At 51.7% G+C, this 19,683-nt stretch overlaps 1 protein-coding gene across 3 annotated transcripts in view; it reads left to right on the top strand.

Annotated features, from left to right (window-relative positions):
- The window catches only part of XYLT1 (xylosyltransferase 1), a 334,192-nt gene that overhangs the window by 251,100 nt on the left and 63,409 nt on the right, over positions 1-19,683 (top strand). For all 3 annotated transcript variants that reach the window (XM_021086555.1, XM_021086556.1, XM_021086557.1), the window contains exons 4-5: positions 1,168-1,340; positions 2,561-2,763. In XM_021086555.1, the coding sequence (XP_020942214.1) occupies positions 1,168-1,340; positions 2,561-2,763 (376 nt within the window). The remainder of the gene's footprint in view (positions 1-1,167; positions 1,341-2,560; positions 2,764-19,683) is intronic.

The raw sequence follows: 19,683 nt of genomic DNA, 5'->3' as shown, positions 1-19,683 counted from the left end.
CCCAGGAACATTTATGGGGGGAAAGGGAGAAGAGGTGCCTTAGAGGCTGCTTCCAGGATGAAAGACGTCTGGATCCGTTTATCCAGGAGCATCCGGTGTAGGATCTAGGGGTTCAGAACAAAGGAAACTCTCATGGTGGCTGATCCCCACCCGGGCTTGAGTGGGTCACGAGGACCCAAACCTTCTCTATCATTTGGCAGTGCCTCCCTCTGTGCTGTCTTTCCTCTTCCTCTGGGGACAAAAGGGCTCTTAGAATCTAGCAGTTGCATGGATTTGAAACCGCTCTCATCTAGCTGTTCCTTTGTTAAAGGCTGGAATTCTCTTTTCTTGGCTAAATAGCTTGGTTAAGGCTGAACCACACCTACGGTGTCCAGGGAGAGGCCGTGTCCTGATGGGTCAAGTGTCAGCTCTGTGACCAGCCCTGAAGTTGACAATAGAGAGACCCTCCCCTTCCGCACAGACACTGGAGGAGAGGAAGGCTGCCTCCCGAGATATTGATGATGGGAGTTCCCTGGTAGCTCAGTGGGTTAGGGATCTAGCGCTGTCACTGCTGTGGTTCAGGTTCAGTCCCTGGAACTTCCATACACTGTGGGCGTGGCCAAAAAAGATTGGGTGATAGATGGCCCCGGATGCAAGATGGACAAATTCTAGAGATCTCTTCTACAAGGTTGTGCTCGTAACCCACAGTGCTGGCCTGTACGCTCCAAAAATGCGTGAAGAGGATAGAGCTCATGTTATCTGTTCTTACCAGTTATTTTAAAGATAGATGCTCTTAGCAGGAGAACGGAGAGTGGATTCTGGACAGGCCTCAGTGCCTCTTACGTTTTCCCAACTTGAAAGGAACCCTTCCTTCCTCTGTGGTTCAGATACACCTCTTATATCTCATCTCCTTCTGCCTTGATGAGTAGTTTAACACGTGTACACGTGTCTCCATCGGTTCTTTTCAGCTGGGGTTGGAACCCCTTTCTCCAGCCCCTCAGCGTTCTCCACTCCTGTTGTACCAGGACAGCGCAGGGGTCCAGGACTTGCTTGGTTAGGTTGAATCAGGTTTCAAAACCCATCATGACGACCGTACCCCTTAAAGAGTCCCCGGGAAGAAGCATCAGAGAAACTCCCCCTAAGGATGCCGAGCTCACCCCGCCTCTGTGGTCTCTCGGGTCTCCCCAGGCAAAGCCAACAAGAACGTTCAGTGGGACGAAGATTCGGTGGAGTATATGCTGGCCAACCCGGTCAGAATCGCCTTCGTCCTAGTGGTCCACGGCCGCGCCTCTCGGCAGCTGCAGCGCATGTTCAAGGCCATTTACCACAAGGACCACTTCTACTACATCCACGTGGACAAGGTAAGGACCGGAAAGGTGGTGGCCGCATGCCATCTGTCCTTTCTCTGCGGGTCCACCTGCCCCCCCCCCAAGCTGGCCTCCTTTTCAGGGAAGGCTCGGAGCTGCCTTCCCTCAGAGCATCTGATCTTCAAGTGTGTGTGTGTCTGTGTGTCTGTGCTGGTTTTTTCAAAGTTCCCAGCCGTGACTTTAGACTTTCTCCATAAACATTGCATGTGCACCTCTTTCCCTCACTGTCCCGCTGCCACGCTGTGAGGATAACGAACCCAGGGTGGGCACCCTTCTTTCATAAAGGACCAGAGCATTAAGTTGTCTTAGGCGTCGTGGGCCCTAGGCACTGCGGCAGCGCCTCAGCTCTGGCATCGTAGCCTGAAAGCGGTCATTAAAAAATACACATAAATGAATGTGTGTGGTAGTGTTCCAATAAAACTTTATTTACAAAAAAAAAAAAAAAAAAACACCACCACCACCAACAAAAACCCTGCAACAGGCTTGCTGATCCCTGGGCATCTTGTCCCAGAGGTTTCTGTGCGTCTGCTGACGTGAGGCGAGTATGTCTTTACTCAAGAGGGCCACAAAGGATGCCTGTCCAAAAAGTCGGCTTCTGGCAGGCCCGTGAGAGGGTAATGGAGAAATCCCGCCACTCGAAATACTCACACGTTTAGACGCAACCCTTATTTCTTAGCTTGTTTATCCCCAGACCAGGTGGATCAGGCTTGTAGAAAAATGCAGACTCCCAGGCAACCAGACCTACTGAACCCATAGTGTAGAGGCGGAGCCAGGGATCTGCATTTCAAATAGCTAAAGTAGTATTTTAAAAGGAGGGAAGCAGGGAGTTCCCATTGTGGCTCAGTGGTTAATGAACCTGACTAGTATCCATGAGGACTCGGGTTTGATCCCTGGCCTCGCTCAGTGGGTTAAGGATCTGGCGTTGCTGTGGCTGTGGTGTAGGCCAGAGCTACAGCTCTGATTCGACCCCTAGCCTGGGAACTTCCGTGTGCCGTGGGTGTGGACCTAAAAAGACAAAAAATAAATATAAAAATAAAAGGAAGGAGGGTTTGAATAGAGATTCAAAAGGACACCCCGAGCCTGAAACGCATTCTTTGGCAAAGCTCAGAAGCCCTGTCAACTAGATGGGAAGGGAAGGGGGCGGGGCGAGGGGCAGGTGCCCGTGTTGTCTGGGCTGCTGAACGTCACCCGCCCCCTTTCTCTCCCGGGAACAGCGCTCAAATTACCTGCATCGGCAAGTGCTGCAGTTCGCAGCGCAGTACAGCAACGTCCGCGTCACCCCCTGGAGGATGGCCACCATCTGGGGCGGAGCCAGCCTCCTGTCCACGTACCTGCAGAGCATGCGGGACCTCCTGGAGATGACCGACTGGCCCTGGGACTTCTTCATCAACCTCAGCGCCGCCGACTACCCCATCAGGTAAGGCCGGCCGGCCCCCCCGACGGCCGGCTGGCTCTCAGGCCCCGCTTTCGCTGTCCCAGCTGGGAAACCAGAAGCAGAAGCAGCCTTTCTGCCTCTGAGATGCTTAGGCCGTGTCTCCTCGAGATCCCACTGCCCGGGAACCACCCTGAGCCTGAGAACCACAGTGTGCACATCTGCTCATTCAGTCACTCCCCCGGCAGAGGTTTCTCCAGCACCTGGTTTTCCCAGCTCTGGTGGAGAACCCATGGTAAAGACCCAAACCCCTGACCACTAGGAGCTTCCATTCAAGCGGGGGAGACACACAACACCCCAAAATGAGTCACATGCTACATCAGAAAGCTAAAGCAGAGAGTGGGAGGGGGGAAGAGTTGGAATTTCAATGACAGTGGCCAGGGACGTCCTTCCCGAGAAGATTGGGCGATGGGAATGGAGTGAGCCAGGCCACCCTGAAAGTGGTCCAGGTGAGGTGGGAGCAGGCCTGCTCTGCTGAGTGTGGCTGGAACGGAGTAAGAGAAAGAGGCCAGAGAGACAGTTAGGGTGAGATCATGGAAATTCTAGAATTTGGCTGCTACTGGAAGCAAGATGGGAACCACTGGCGTGTTTGGGAGCAGAGGAAGGTCAAGGTCCGACTGAATGGGACAAAGTGCAAGAAGGGAGGAGGGTTGTGACAGCCCCAGAAGTCACAGGCAGCGTCTCTGGGCTGTTGGAGGCCCGTGGGTGTGTTTGAATCCTCTCAAATTTTAACACATGAGGAGTTCCCCTTGTGGCACAGTGGAAACGAATCTGACTGGTATCCATGAGGATGCAGGTTCGATCCCTGGCCTCCCGCAGTGGGTCAAGGATCCAGCGTTGCGGTGAGCTGTGGTGTAGGTCGCAGAGGCAGCTCGGATCCCATGTTGCTGTGGCTGTGGTGTAGGCCGGCAGCTGTAGCTCCAATTCAACTCCTAGCCTGGAAACTTCCATATGCCAAGGGTACGGCCCTAAAAAGAAAAAAAAAAAAATTAGCACATGAATTGACTGCCCACATTTTAAAACTGGGAAACTTCAACTGAAACCCCAGATCTCTCGCTTCTCAGGAAGGTGCTCACCTCCCCAGGAGGTCTTGACAGGCAAGTGGAAAACAGAAGATCGGCGTAGTCTAGGATTTCCCAACCTGGGCCCGAGTGACATCGGGCCGGATCATTCTCTGTCCCGGGGAGCGGCCCTGCTCCCTGTAGGGTGTTTAGCAGCACCCCTGGCCTCTCCCCACAAGAAGTGCCCCCCCCCCATCCCTTGTAAGGACCACAAATGTCTGTTGTTTCCTGGAGGAGCAAAACCACCTCAGGTTCCTGGAAGGAGAGCCGCCCGGACAGGACCTGGGTCACAGGTGAACTAGTCGCCTTTGAGAAATTTAAACACGTCTCAGGTATAATAAATAAAACAATGAGGAGAGGTGAGTTTAGAGAAGCACGAGGCAAGGGCAAGTTAGAAACTTCTTCCTCCACCTTCCAAATAAGGACCAAGTTCAGAAATATCCTGGAATGCTGAGTGCAGCTGCTCCCATGGCAGGTGCTCCCTCCAAGGTCAAGATTCCTGCTTTCTCTCTCCTCCAGACCTCCCAGGGAGCCCTCGGAGGTCATCGCCGCCTAGGTCGAGGGGTGTCATTGGGCAGAGATCTCTTAAGGTCAGGTGGGCCAGCCTATGGCCCTTCTCAGGAGACTCACATCAGGTCTCAAGGTTGCCCCCTAGAGGCCCTGTGTTGATTTGCAAGTCGAACTGTCACGGAAGCCACTTTACCAGGTCAGCTCCGCCAGGATATCAGGATTTCTTGCATTTCAGCATCCAAGAGGCTGAGCCCGCTGCCTCTCATCCAGTGGCTTAAGGTTTGAGTTTGAGTTCTGCCACTTCACTAGCCAGTGACTCTTGACAAGTAAATTCAATCATCGGGAAATCAGGATATAATAATAGAACCTGGCAGAGCTTAGACACTTAGAAGACTCAGTGCAAGTCAGCGGTAGTGTCCAAACTGTACCCAAGGCTGAACCTCATAATCTCTGACAAGGGTCCAGAAATCCTGTCTCAGACCATGAGCCCCACCCATGTAGGGGTTCAGAGAAGGGGGCTACTGTTTGTTCAGCTTTAACGCTCCCATTGTCTCGCCATCTCTGTCAGTCTGTCTCTCCCTCCTCCTCCTACTTCTTTCATTCCTCGGCCCCCCAACTGCCCCCAATTTCTTCTGCCCACTCTTTCGCCAGCCTCATGGCCAGAGGCACTTCACGCATCAAGCACTGCTGGTTCCTCTTGCTGTTGTTTTGGTGAAGTCGCCCCACGCAAAAACATATGAATTTTGCAGATGAATGGTTTTATCCCGGGTGACTCTGATAGGCTTTCACGTCCCATCTGCCGCTCCATCTGTAGCTTCCTCAACCACGACTTCTCCCCTCCCAGGAAGGATGAGCAAACTTCGGAGGCTTCTGGAAGGGGTGGGAGTGCCCAAGTTAGAAGCTTCAAAGAGTCTCTGAAAATCTGGAGGCGTGGGGGGAGGGCAGAGCCCACCCAGCGTGGCTGCTCTGAGCTGTGTGTGGCTTGACATTGCTTCCCCATGTCCACTGCCCAGTTCTCACCGTGGGCCAAACTCATGGGCCTTTACTGGCTGGGAGCCTCATTGAGGCCCTGGATGCCCATGCAAGTTGGCACAAATTGCTTCAGCCTCTGCATCTCAGTGGCTGCATCTAAAAGGGGAGCACAACATTAGTACCTGTTTCACGGGGCAATTAGGAGGATTAAAGGGAGTATTACATGCCAAGCACCTAACACAGCGCCTGACACAGAAAGTGCTTGCTCAGTGCAGGCATTCCTATTATAGCCGTGGAATAGCACAAGCCTCGGGGGCTGGACTTGACCGTCCGCTGAGTTGCTCTTGTTTCCCCAGCACTCATGAAAAGACCAGGGAAATAGTTCTTGACCTTAACTGGGAAAGTCAAAGTGAGACATGAGAACTGAGTGTTTCAAGAGAAACTGAATAGAACCAACACGTCTGTCTCTGAGCAGGAAGAATATTCTCATACTTGAAATATGCAAGCTGGGTGTGTTTAAAGACTGCAGGCCTTCCCACTTTGCTGGTGACATGACCGCTTGGCCCACGTAGGCTCTGGTTGGAGCTGCTTATGTATCCAGCGTGTGGATGAAAATGGATGTTTTCAAACAGGGAGACCCTGCCAGGTCTGGAATCATCAGAGGACAGGGTGGTTTGATTCCATGTATTCTGTTTACCGAGTAGGCAGCATCCTTAGGGATGAAGCCGAAAGCATTAGGCAGTTGGTTTGCTTAGTTTGGGCCAGAAGTAACAGACTCCACACCGTCTCTCCTCCACTGGGCCCTGTGTCCTGGAGCAAATCAGATGCTAAGGCTGAGCGTGTGCACAGCCCCTCCAGGGCTCACATTCTGTCGGTGGGGTACGTGTCTGAGCATGCGCGAGCTGTGGCCGGGGAAACAGTATTGCGGCTTTCCAAGCCAGACCCAGAGTCTGTGGAATCTTAGAGTATGCGACATTTTGTGACTGGCTTCTTTCACATAGGATGCTATTTTCATGGCCCTTCCTTCGTTGTGGCACGTGTCGGTATTTCATCTTTTTTTATGGCTGACTATTATTCCATTGTATGAGTGTGCCATGGTTTTTTATCCCATATCCCACTGGTTGAACCAAGATTCTTTTTTGTTTGTTTGTTTGTTTTGTCTTTGTAGGGCCACACCCACGGCATAGGGAGGTTCCCAGGATAGGGGTCCAGTCCGGGAGCTATAGCCACTGGCCTACCCACAGCTCACAGCAAAGCCAGATCCTTAACCCACTGAGTGAGACCAGAGATCGAACCCCAGTCCTTATGGATACTAGTCGGGTTCATTAACCACTGAGCCACAATGGGAACTCCCTGCCAGGATTTTTGATCACCTGTCTGGCGGTTGAACCCTTAGCCCACGAGCCACTCAGGTTTAACAAGAAGTTAAACCTGAGACCCCACACTGTCTCTATTTGCAATGTGGGGACATCCCTTTGGCTGCTGTGAGACCACAGAGGGGAGGGGACCGAGCGGGAGGGGGGAGCCCAGTGTGGAAGGAGGTGGCTGCTGAAAGGGAACCACATTCAAGGAATTGCACTACTCCCCAACCCCTGACCCCAAGCAGAGGCTGGCGTCCCCGAAACCTTCACTAGCTTTCTGAATCCAAGCAGCCACTCAGCCTTTTGGTCACAGAGCCAGGCAGCGGCCCTCTCTCTATGTGGGGACGAGGACCACCCCACCCCCCCAACCCCTATTCTGCAGAGAACGACCCCACTCTTAGACACTCACGACGCAGAGTTGGCACAGGGGACCCAGAACGCCCAGGGCCCTGTGGCAAGAGTTTTAGAAGAGAACTGAGCGCCAGGGAGGAGGGGACAGCCTAGGAAATGGGTCCAGACCCCTCTTTGTTCTTTTGGTTTGAATTGTGATAAAAACGTGCAGGACGTAAAATTTACCACCTTCAGCATTTTTAAGGATGCAGCTCAGTGCTTAAGTATGTTCACATCCTGTGCAGCCCAGCTCCAGAACTCCTTTCTTCTTGCAAAACTCAAACTCTAAACCCTGCAAAATAGCAGGTCCCCGTGTCCCCTCCCCAAGCCCATGGCAACCAGTATTCTGTTTTCTGTTTCTGTGAATTTGACTGCTCTGGGTCACATTGATAGAATCGTACAATGTTTGTCTTTCCGTGAGTGGTTTATTTCCCTTAGCATAATATCCTCCAGGTTCATTGATGCGGCAGCCTGTATGAGAATTTCCTTTCTTTCTAAGAGTGTGCAAATTTCCACTGTTGGGGAGTTCCCGTTGCAGCTCAGTGGATTAAGAACCCAACGTAGTCTCCGTGAGGATGTGGGTTCGATCCCTGGCCTCACTCAGTGGCTTAAGGCGGGTTAAGGATCAGGTGTTGCCGCAAGCTACCTTATGGCTTGGGTTGCAGAAGAGGCTCAGATCCTGCGTTGCTTAGGTTGCAGATGAGGCTCGGCATAGCCTGGCAGATGTGGCTCCGACTTGACCCCTAGCCCAGGAACGTCCAATGCTGTAGGTGCCACTGTGAAAAGAAAACAAAAAGTGCGCGTTGTGTGGCTAGACCACACTGTGCTTATCTGTTCATCCATCTCTGATGGACGCTGGGTTTGCCTCCACCGCGTGGCTCTGGTGAACGTGCTGCTGGGCACACGGGTGTCCGAATATCTCTTCACCTCCCCGCTCTCAGTTCTTTTGAGGATATGCCGAGAAGTAGAATTATTGAATCGTGTGGTAGTTCTATTTTTCTTTTCTTTTTTTTTTTTGGAGGAATCTCCATACCGTTTTCCATAGTGGCTGCTCCAGTTTACATTCCCACCAGCGGTGCACGGGAGTTCCCATTTCTCTACATCCTCGCCAACGTATCTTTCTTTTCTTTCTCTCTCTCTTCTTTTTCCTTTCTTCCTCCCTCCCTCCCTCCCTCCCTCCCTCCTTCTCTCTCTTTCTTTGACAGGAGCCATCCTAATGGGTGCAGGGTATTTCTTTTTTCTTCTTTTTAGGGCTGCATCAGTGGCATATGGGAGCTCCCAAGCTAGGGTGTAATTGGAGCTACAGCTGCCTACGCCACTGCCACCGCAACGCCAGATCCAAGCCACATCCATGACCTACACCGTGGCTTGCGCAGCAATGCCGGATCCTTCACCCACTGAGCAATCGGACCCCCCAGTCCTCATGGATACTAGTCAGGTTCTTAACCCGCTGAGCCTGAACAGGAACTGCAGGTGCAGGGTATTTCTTATTCTTTTTAAGGAGCATAGACTCCCAAAACAAGAGCCTTGGAACCCTTGGAAGCTTCAAGTAGCTGGTGCAGCTCTCCATAGACACGAGGTTCCAGGGAATCCTCTCCTCACAGGATGATCTCAAATGATTCTTCTAGAACATCTTCCCGGCCCACGTCAACCCCCTTTCTCATTTCCCATCATTCTGAACAGGACCACAGGTTCACCGGTAGCTGGACACCTGCGGGCCCTCCACCTCGCCACTCCAGGGAGGCCTGCATATTCTCATTCCAACCCTGACCTCCTTCCCATGTGCATGCGCACCTGTCATCCCTGCACCTTGACGTGGGCCAGACTCTCATCCCCTCACACCTGGGCCTTCAGAGCTCCGTCCCCACCCCCGCCCCAAGAGGACGCAGTCAGAGCCAGACTCTGCACACAGGCTAGAGCTTCTCCGGGGCCATTTGGCAAAGCAGTGGCCACCACCACCCCCCTTCCTGGGAGCGGCTTGCAGGATATAGTTATTTATTCGCTCAAGCAGGTGTGCAGTGCCTTTACCGACCGGGGGTCGAGCGCAGCCGAGTGCCAGGCACTGTGCTAGGGACCGTGAGACGCAGCTGAGGAACTGACTCACTTGTTCACTGAGGGGGGTTATCCTCTGTGGGAGAAGTGGAGAGCACGTCAGTAAAATAACGTCAGGGTGCCAGGATGGGGAACAAGAAGGGGGCCCTACTTTAAGGAGCCTGGCCAGGGAGGATGAGAGGCTTTTAAAGAGTGATGTTTAAGCCAGGTCCTGAAATGGGGCCCACAGTGGAAAAGCTGGAGTGGAGGTTCCAGGCAAAGGGAACAGCCCATGCCTGGTCCCTGAGGCAGGGAAGAGCCCCATGTGTCCCAGGAACTAAAGAGAAGGGCAGGGGCTGGGGGTGGGCGCAGCGCGCTGCAGGCGGGGCGTGGAGCGGGATGAGTCTAAAGAAACACAAGCCCTCCTCCTTCTGCCCACCTGCCTCCTCTCGGCGCCCTTTGTATTGATGAGAGCAGAGACTTGGATGAGCGCGGACCCAGGGGACAGAGTTTGGGTCCATTCATTGGGTGGATGAGTGGAAACTCTCGGGTTTATCATCATCATCTTCATCATCTTCGTCCATTTCCCTCCTCCCACTTGCTGCCACTCTGAGTGGTTGCCCAGCAAGGAGAATGGTCAGCTGTGGATTCATCAAAGCAGATGCCTGGGGAGGCCCTTCACGATCTGCCAGACTCCAGGGGATAACAATATTAGCTAGCGTTTCACGAGTCCAGTTGGCCCCTGATATCCACGGGGCCACATCCAGGTTGGGTGGATCTGTGAACGTGGAACCCACAGATACAGAGGGCCAACTGGAAGGGATTTGAGCATTTTCGGATGCTGATATATTCACGGTGGGTCCTGTGTGGATACCAAGGGACAACTATATTTACCATGTGGGGGATCCTGGGCCACATGATTTCCATGTGTCATCTAAAGTCACAAAACCTCCAGAAAGTGGATGCCATGGCTGAATTCCATTTTACAGATGAAGAAACTAGGCCAAAAGAAGTTAAGGGATTAGCCCCGCGTCTCATACTTTCTGGTGAGGATTGGAGCCAGAATTCAAACCCATGCTTCTCTCATCACTGGGGGAAAAAGATAAAAAAAAAGTCCTGGGTTCTTCACTGACAGATCGTATTGCACCCATTGGGCAGTTCTGGACCTAAGTTCTCCTACTCATTCTTCCCCCCCCTCTAAATCCTCATTCTCTTCTTCTCGTAGAGAATCTAGGAAGCAGAAATGTCCAATAATTGGAGTTCCGTGGTGGCTCAGAGGGTTGAAGATCTGGCTTTGTCACTGATATGGTGTGGGTTCGATTCCCGGCCCCAGAGTTTTCCATGTGCCTCGGGCGTAGCCAAAAAAAAGAAAAGAAACGAAACTTCCAATAATCAGGAGAGGATCAGTGCATGCCAGAACCTGAACCCCAAGCCACCAGCATTCGGCCAGCTGCGGAGCAGCTCTTTTGGTCCCCACAGCATCCTTGGAGGGTTGGCGTAGAGAAGGGCAGCGAGGCTCAGCAGGTTCAGGTGACTTACCAAGGTCAGCACCAAGGCAGAGGCCAAGCCTGAGTTGGAAGGCAGGTACCACTGACTCCCAAATGCAGCCTCTTTCTGCCACATGCGGCTGCCTCACCGCGAGGCCGGCCAGCAGCTGACCTCAGGGGGGAAAAAGCTCATCACCAGAGCACAGACCACCCCCATGTGACCACCACAGCTAGGGTAGCCCCATTTTCAGATGAGCCCTCTTCCTCTGGCCGCTGGAAGATCGAGCTTCACCCATTGTGTTTGCTCGAAGCGTGGACAGACCAGCTGTCTTGCATTAGCTGGGAGCGCACAGCTTTCGGATGCCTTTATAATCTTGTCCCCTTTTGATCTCAGGTTGCCTAGACCCCTCCCCAAACCGCCAAGCTGCGGTGCTGATGGATTTCTCATTCATTTAAACCTTAGCCACAAGCAGCATAATTAAGAAGGAACGGCTGCCATCCCTCCCAATGTGCCCAGTGGTTCCACAGCAGACCCAAGATGACGCAGGCACAGAATGTGCCATTGCTCCCTCCCCATGGAGTCTTCCTGACCTGGATTTGAATCCTCGCTCCATCCCTTGCTTAGCTGCATAATCTCAAGACTGGTGAACCCAACCTTTCTGAGTCTCTGTTTTCTTACCTGTAAAAGGGAGATGATAATGTCACCTGTGGCCAGGTGGGGCTCCACGCCCTGCCTGAAGTCCAGCTCTGCAGGCCGCCTGACACACAGCGGGCTGTGGGCACAGAGGCTCGGGCCTGGCCCCCACGTGCATTGTCGTGTTCACCTCTCCCACCGTCTTTGTGCTGGGCCCGGGATGCACAGCCATGGCCGTGGGTATTAAGCAGAAAGAGATGGTGGGTCTGCCAGGGAGCCAGTAGCTTTCTGCATCTGCCTAGTTGCACAAACGGAAGAGGCAGAAGGGGAAAAAAAAAATGTGACTGATCCTGGCCCCAGGTGGTCAGGTGCAGCAGCCCAGGTTTGAGGCAAGAAACAGGAGAAAAAGCAGTGGAATCCAGCTAGGGGATTTTACCAAACAGTAACCCAGCCTCCTAATAACGACGCCCAAGCAATGTCTTGGGCACTGAGTGATCACACTATCAGTTCCTTCTTGCTTTGGGTAAACCCGGGAAGGAGATGGCCGGGGGGGGGGGGGCGCTTGAAACAAGCCACGGACGCCCTCCCTCATGGTCATTACAAAGATGAGAGATACTGAAACATAGGGCCCCACATAGAGTTGGGCATGTATTGCAAGTGCCCAGAACACGATTCTCCAACAGCAGGAGTTGGCACAGTATTGTAAATCAACTGTACTTAAAAAAAAAAAAACTGTTCTCTTATTATTATGATAACTGAAACTCCTGGGCAGTTACTCATTTAGACCAGAAGCTTGGTCTGTTCTTTTTGGAGGTCGCTTTCGTTATTTCTCCTCTGTCCTTCTCTCTTATATGTCTCTCTACCCTGATCCTGAGTAGACACACAGATCAAGTGAAAGTGCGTGCCTAGGCCTTTGAGGACATCTGATGGCTATAGAGTCAAGAAGCCTGGCGCCAAGCCGTGTTTGGGTGCCTCTGTGTTTGGGTGCCTTTGTGGCTGAGCAGCCCCAGCCCCTACCCGCCTCCCTGCTGCAAAGCTGTTGGAATCAAGCCCTGCTGTTTCTCAGCCTTCTCAACAGCAATGGGATGAAGCAACACTCTTGAGTCGCGGTAGCTGCAATCTCCCTGAAAGTTCAAGTTAGAAACTAACTCCAGGGTTCTCCCTGTAGACCCCTTCTTCCACCTCACCTCCCCAGCCCCACCCCAGGCTCAAGTAGGCAGCACCTGGCCAATCTGGGGGTCATGACAAGGCCCCAGACTGTGTTAGAAAGCCGCTGGGGGAGTTCCCGTCGTGGCGCAGCAGAAACAAATCCGACTAGGAACCATGAGGTTGCAGGTTCGATCCCTGGTTTTGCTCAGTAGGTTAAGGATCTGGCGTTGCCGTGAGCTGTGGTGTAGGCCAAAAACGCAGCTGGGATCTGGCGTTGCTGTGGCTGTGGTGTAGGCCAGCAGCTGCAGCTCTGATTGGACCCCTAGCCTGGGAACCTCCATATGCCGCGGGAGCGGCCCTAGAAAGCAAAAAAATACAAAGAAAGGAAAAAGAAAGTGGCTGGGACATCCAGAGGGATCCACAGCTTGGGGGATAGTCTCGAAGTAGAAACCAAGGCAGAAAGCAAAGTCCCCTGCTGCCTCCTTATTGCTCCCATCCCTCTGAAGTGACACAGCCCCAACCCAGTCCAGACCGAGCATCTGGAACCCAGCTTCTGGCCTTGGACCAGTGCCCATAACTCTGCTTAGTGGGAAAGAGAGGGCCATTTGGTGGCTCTGGCCAGCTTTCCCTGGGCAAGGGGCCGAAGAATCTCACATCAGTATTTTTATTTTATTTATTTATTGTTATTATTATCGTTGCATTTTAGAGCAGCACCAGCAGCATGTGGAAGTTTGCAGGCTAGGGGTCAAATCAGAGCTGCAGCTGCCGGCCGACACCACAGCCGCAGCCATGCCAGATCTGAGCCGCATCTGCAACCCACACCATAGCTCACGGCAACCCCAGATCCTTGACCCACCAAGCGAGGCCAAGGATCGAACCGGCATCCTCATGGATGCTAGTCGGGTTCGAATGGCTGAGCCCCGATAGGAACTCCCTCACACCAGTGTTTTGTTTCCTCGTGGAGGAGGATGGAAATTGTGTCCCCAAGAGCCGCCAGCTGTCTCCTGTGTCCTTTCCTCCCCTAGAGAAGGATTCTCCTCAGTGCAATTTAATTGTGTTCATCAGTCAGCATTACGTGGCAAACCCAGCCGGGGGCACAAACACTGCCACCCCTTTCTCAGTGTAATTGTGCTTTGAGATGCTGGAATGTGGTTTAAGGCCAAGCAGTTTTTGATTACAGAGTCAATCTTTGTTTAAAAGTTTGCCGCCCTGGGGAAGTTTTCTAACAAGTTACTCGAAACAATGCATTCTCTGGACACCCACAGCTAAATGGTCCCATTAATCCAAATTGCTTTGCTGGGATGCGAGGCAGCCATTCGGCACCAGGGCAGTGTCCGAGCCAGGTTTCATTGAGAGCGATGGCTGCAGAACCGAGAGGCGCCGTTTGTCAGGACTTGATCTCCCCGGAGATGCCTGCTCCCCCAGCGTCCCCGCCTCTCTTCATCCCCACGGGCGAAGGGTGCTGTGCCAGGTGCTTCTGTGGTCTCCTTGAATCTCTCAGCCACCTGGGGAGCCAGGACTGCAGGATCCCCATTTGAAAGGCAAGAGACCTGAGGGCTGGCCCAAGGTGCTCACTTACTGAGAGGCAGAGCTCAGACTTAAACCCACCTGCGTCCTCAACCACAAGCCAGGGCTTCCGAAGGCTGAGGCCCAGTGAGCCAGATGATTTAAAGTGACACACAGGCGCGTTTCTGAAAATGGCAGTTTTTCTCTATATTAAAACATGTAAAGAAAAACTAACACACCCTATGAGGGCAGGAGGTAGACGGGCTCCAGGACAGACGTTTTCAACTAGCCTGTTATTTATGCTTCCCAAGACAGGAGAGAGGTGGGCTCCAGGAGAGACATTTACAACCCGCCACCTGTCTATACTCCAAGACAGAAAGGACCACAGGCACGAGGGACATAACTGGTCCTTGTCCTCTGCGGACTCGTTAAACAATGGTGATGACAGGATCAGAAGAGGGGCTGAGCCCTGTCTGAGCAAAAGACCAAGAGGTCACATCCTCCCCATCCGCAGGGTCAGGGAGACCCTGACCACACATGCGCAGAGAGACCCCTCTGGGTCAGAAGTGGGTGGGGCTCCAGACCATAATAAGTCTAGATAACCTTCCCGCCATGCTCTGCTCTGGAATCCGTCTTGGCCAAAAGATGTGCACGCAGATCAGGGGAGGGCCCTGGGTCTGGTCAGGTGTGAGAGAGAGAACAAGAAAATTAGCCCAAGGCAGACAAAGACCTGCGGAACTGTCCCATGGAAGTAGTTTAAGTCTCCTCTCCGGGGTCCTCATTCAGGGGGACCCCCACACCCTCCCCTCCCCTCTGGGTGTGTGTGACTGCTTTGCTTCTGCCTCAGATAAACAGACGACGGCTCCGTGTGCTCTCCTGCCTGTTGTCCTGTGTTTCTAACAATAAACTCTGCACGTGTTTTTACAGCCTTTGCCTCCTTGAAACATTGCTTTGAACAGGGGTCAAGAATCGGAGCAATTCTGCTTTTAGCCTCTAGCTCGTCTAGGGGCCGGGATTCCCGGTTCTCACCCAGGCTGCCCAGGTTCAGTTCCTGAGCAGAGACTTAAGATCTCGCTTCAAGCCATCACTCGTGGCTGTCTCTCTGAAATCACCCAGATTTCTTTTCTTTTTTCTTTCTTTCTTTCTTTCTTTCTTTCTTTCTTTCTTTTTTTTTTTTTTTCCCCACAGTGTGCAGAGGCTTGATGTGGCATCTCAGTTCCCAGACCAGGGATTGAACCCAGGCCACAGTGGTGAAAGTGCCACATCCTAACCACTAGACTACCAGGGAACGCCCAACCCTACCCCAGATTTCTGAGGTTGACGTTTTCGTTTTAAAAAAGAGTTGATCTAAGGAAATACTAAGAAAGCAAAAATACAAGGGGTAAGTGGCTCTTCAGTCATTCAACAAATATTTATCGAGTGCCCACTGTGTGTTTACTGAGTGCCTACTATGTATGCCCGGCACCTTTCTCGGTGCTGGGCTACAGCAGTAAACGCTTATTTCTGTTGTGGCATCCCCATGCTGATGAGAAAAAGCGACACTCGATACGTGAACAGGTGATGACATGGAAATGTGCCTGAGGAAGAAGAGAGCGTGGAAAGAGAAGGGGGCGCCAGGCCGATGCTTTGATAAGGTGGATATGGCAAAAATTGTGAGGAAAATGTATGAATCATCAAAAAAGAGGAACAGTATAATGGCAGGGGTGAACAAACTTTTTTAATAAAGGGCCAGATAGTAAATACAATAGGAAGTAGTAAATAAAATATTTATTAGTTTTAGGTTAGGTTTTGCAAGGTCTCTGTCACAATGATGCAGAGTTCTACCACTCTAGCAATAAGGCAGCCACAGGCAGTATGTACAGATGGGCATGGCAGTGTTCCAATAAAACTTTATTCATAAAAGCATGTGCTGGGCCATCGTTCACAGACCCCTACACTAGAGCATTCTGCCACCTCTCCCACGTTCCAGGTAATGGTCTTGCCCGGGACACACCTGTCTCAGCCTTTGCAAATGTAGTTCCTCTTCCACCCACTCATCTTCCCACACATGGCCTTTCTTGCGTTATCTCAAATGAGTCTGTCTGTCAACCTCGCTTTGATGGACCCCCTGCTTCAGCTTTCAGGACCCTGGAGAGAGGAAGAGTAGCCGAGATTCCCAAGGCCTTCTGGTCAACCTCCTCTGGCGCCTGGGCTAGACTCCCACCCAGCCCTGTGTAGCTGAATTTAACATAAAATAACAGTCTCCTTTGATTTTATTTTTCTCCACCCTGCGTGGCTTACTAGTCCTGAACTCGAGCTAGAAAGCAGCACAGGAAATGCAGCTCAGTGTTGCCTGACCAGGGCCAGCCAGAGCATGACCCTTTGTTCACAGAGGGTCCTCTGTGACTCCAAGCCTATCCAGCCCCCCACAGTATGTGTAACCAGACCAGATTGTATCTTCTTACCACTCAGCCTTCTCTGCATCAGCCCATCTGAAATACCTGGTGCCCCTTTGCACTGCAATTCACCCTGAACCACCTTCCTCCATCTGAATCAAAAAAGTTAATGATATTGAGACTCATTGATGTCAGTACTTACCCCAGCTTCCTCCTCTCCCTAAAAGCACAGGACTCATTTATCTCTTCTTGCCTGACTCATTTATCTCAACTTGCCCACAAGTTGCGGACTAGTGCCCTAATGCCAGCTAATTCTTAAAGATTTCCCAGGTTGACTGAACACATGTTCCTGTTGTGCTTTCTGTAAATCGAGTTGATCTTGTGTATCTGGCTCCCCCCATCGTTCTGCCTAGATATGTCTGGGCTCCCTGTCTGTAAGCTGTCCCATGAGTCTGCCACAGGTTGCAGTGTTCTTTGGGAAGAAAGATGAATGTTTAACCAAGATGATGGCCATGAAATGCATTCTAATGAAATATCAGCTCCGGTCCCTCCCTACTGATTGATTCTTTCCTTCATATAGTCAACACATATTTAATGGAAACATACAGTGTGCCAGACATAGGCGAGGATCTGTGGTTACAGCCACCAAGAATTAGCATGCCTGTGCTCGTAGACCAGGCCATTCAATAATTACATCTTCATGACCTTGTTAGGATGGAAGTTCACATGCATAGAATATAGGAAACAAACATGCATAGAACCTTTTCTCTTCGAGGGGATCAGAGAAAGCTTCCCTAGAGAAGTATCCTTGGACTGAAGAAAAGAGGGAACTAACTAACTGAGTGAAAAAAAAAAAAAAAGTAGAAGGCGAGTGTCCAGGAAAAAAGGGCCGCATGTGCAAAGGCCCTGAGGCACAAGGAACCATGGCCATGCAGCAAGTCAAGAGAGTGTTCTGTGGACAGGGGGTGGTAAGGGGATGAGCCAGTAGAATGACACTGGAGAGGTCGGTGGGCCCAGACGCTGTGGGACCCATGTTGAGAAGCCTCGGTTTATCCTAAAAACAACAGGTTAGGGTGAAAAGTTTTTTATTGAAACATGCCATGATGAGATTGCTTTAATTCTTAATCCATTGCTTGGCGGTGGAGGGAAAAAAAGGGGGGAGGGAATGTAGAGAGGTATACTGGGCTGCTGGAGGAGGGGACATACTGTAGCTCCTATTTCCTGCTGGTAGATACGTACGTTGTAGCTCAGGTAATTACCTTCCATCAGGCTGATCTCCCCCGTGTTATCTCATTACTGTTATTTTCTCTCTCTGCTGGACCTTTCTGCGGCACACAGCATTCTTGGTCTCTAGGCCCCTGAGAAACAAACACTAACCTGGAGCTGGTCCCGGAAACCCTCTTTCTCTCCTCTGTTTGGCAGACATGTCCTAGGACTCAGGTCACAGGAGTGTAGCTTAGGCAGCAGAGCGAGCATCTGGGGAGTCATCAGACTCCAGTCTGTCCCATTTACTTGGTCATGAAACCTTGGGTAAGTTGCTCATCCTTTCTGTACCTCGGTTTTCTCATCTGTAAAATGGAAACCATCAGTCACGTACCTCAGCCTTCACTGCGAGGATGAAGCTGTGCAATGTGAATGCCTTGCCTGGCACAGAGAAAGTGCTCAATCAAGAAGTGATGATAGGAGTTCCTGTTGTGGCTCAGTGGAAAAGAACCTTACTAGTAGCCACGAGGACGCAGGTTCGATCCCTGGCTCCACTCAGGGAGTTAAGGATCCAGCATTGACGTGAGCTGTGGTGTAGGTTCCAGACGCAGCTCAGATCCTGCATTGTTGTGGCTGTGGTGCAGGCTGGCAGCTGTGGCTCCAATTCGACCCCTAGCCTGGGAACCTCCATATGCCTCAGGTGCGGTCCTTAAAAAAAAAAAATGATGACAAAAGAGTGAGCCAGAGCGACAGACACACTAGGTTGACAGTTTCTTGAGTGCAGACAGGGTATCTGTTTTGCTTTGTGTGTGTCTAGCGCTGGGTGCAGTCCCGACACATAGTAGGAGCTTAGCAAGTCCTTACTGAAGGAAGAAACCAAGGAGCAAAGGCTGGCCTGTGGCCATCCCGTGTGACACCACTGTGGCTGCAGTGTCTGTTGCCATTTATTCCCAATGGCAGAAGACTCCCTGATCCTTTATTGCACATTTTTCATTTCCACCATTCTTAAAGGCGTCTCTGGGTGTTTCGCCTGGCTTGCGGACCAGTGGAAAGGGTTGGTCTTTACTTATCTCTTTCTGCTGGGGGCATTTTCAGTTCTCTCCGCCATGAAAATGGAAAACATTCTAAAGAACCGGAGAGTCCATTTCAGAAGAACAATGAGCTGTGGTGGGTCTTTGTAAATCCTAAAGTGGATGCAGCCGCTTCTCTCCTTCGCTGGAGGTCCTGTCTCGGAGACAGAGGAGCCCCATCCGGGGACCCAGCAGGCTGAGGGATGGTGACGTGTCACACCCCTCCAGCCACCCTGACAGGCAGTAGAGGGTCTGACTCTCTGATGTGGTGTGGCAGGCATATGATCTGACCCCATCTTCCATGGGGGGAAACTGGGGGTGCTCTGGGAGGTAGACACAGCAGCTGTCTGCCTTCCCTCCGGTTTCCGTGACCAAACCATGTGTCACCCTGATCCTCCTAGGTGAAGCCCCTGAACTCTGAGGTCACATGGCCCAGGGGCTAATCTCCGCTCCCATTACTCTCGGACTGTCTAATCGGGCGCAGGCACAGGAACTTCCCCTCTCTATACGTCTTCCTCGATGGATGATAAGCATACCCACCGCATGTGGTTGTCAGGAAAGAAAAGGAGACTCACTATAATATCAGGTGCCTGGAATACATGATTTATATCCTCAGGAGTCATCACCATCGTCACTGTTACTGGATAAGTTACCCAAGCTTTGAGCAGCTCAGTTTGCTCCACTGTAAAATACAGCCGATGCTGCCTACCTTCTGGGGTGGTTGGAGGGTTGAGCAAACAGTGTCTGTAAGATATTTACAACATTGGGAGTTCCCTTCATGGCTCAGCAGTTAACAAACCCGACTAGAATCCATGAGGATACGGGTTCGATCCCTGGCCTCACTCAATGGGTTAAGGATCTGGCGTTGCTATGAGCTGTGGTGTAGGTCACAGATGAGGCTTGGATCTGGCGTTGCTATGAGCTGTGGTGTAGGTCACAGATGAGGCTTGGATCTGGCGTTGCTGTGGCTGTGGTGTAGGCTGGCAGTGGCAGCTCTGATTCGACCCCAGCCTGGGAACTTCCATATGCTGTGGGTGTTGTAGCCCCAGTCAGTATATCATTTTTTATGGCTGAGTAGTATTCCATCGTATGGATAGACCACATTTGCTTTATCCCTTCATCTATCAGTGGACATTTGGGTTGTTAACTCTACCTC

The sequence above is a fragment of the Sus scrofa genome, chromosome 3 (genome assembly GCF_000003025.6).
Source record: "Sus scrofa isolate TJ Tabasco breed Duroc chromosome 3, Sscrofa11.1, whole genome shotgun sequence".
NCBI classification, from domain to species: domain Eukaryota; kingdom Metazoa; phylum Chordata; class Mammalia; order Artiodactyla; family Suidae; genus Sus; species Sus scrofa.
The sequence above is the reverse complement of the archived record's forward strand: the minus strand, read 5'-3'. Positions and strand labels throughout refer to the sequence as shown.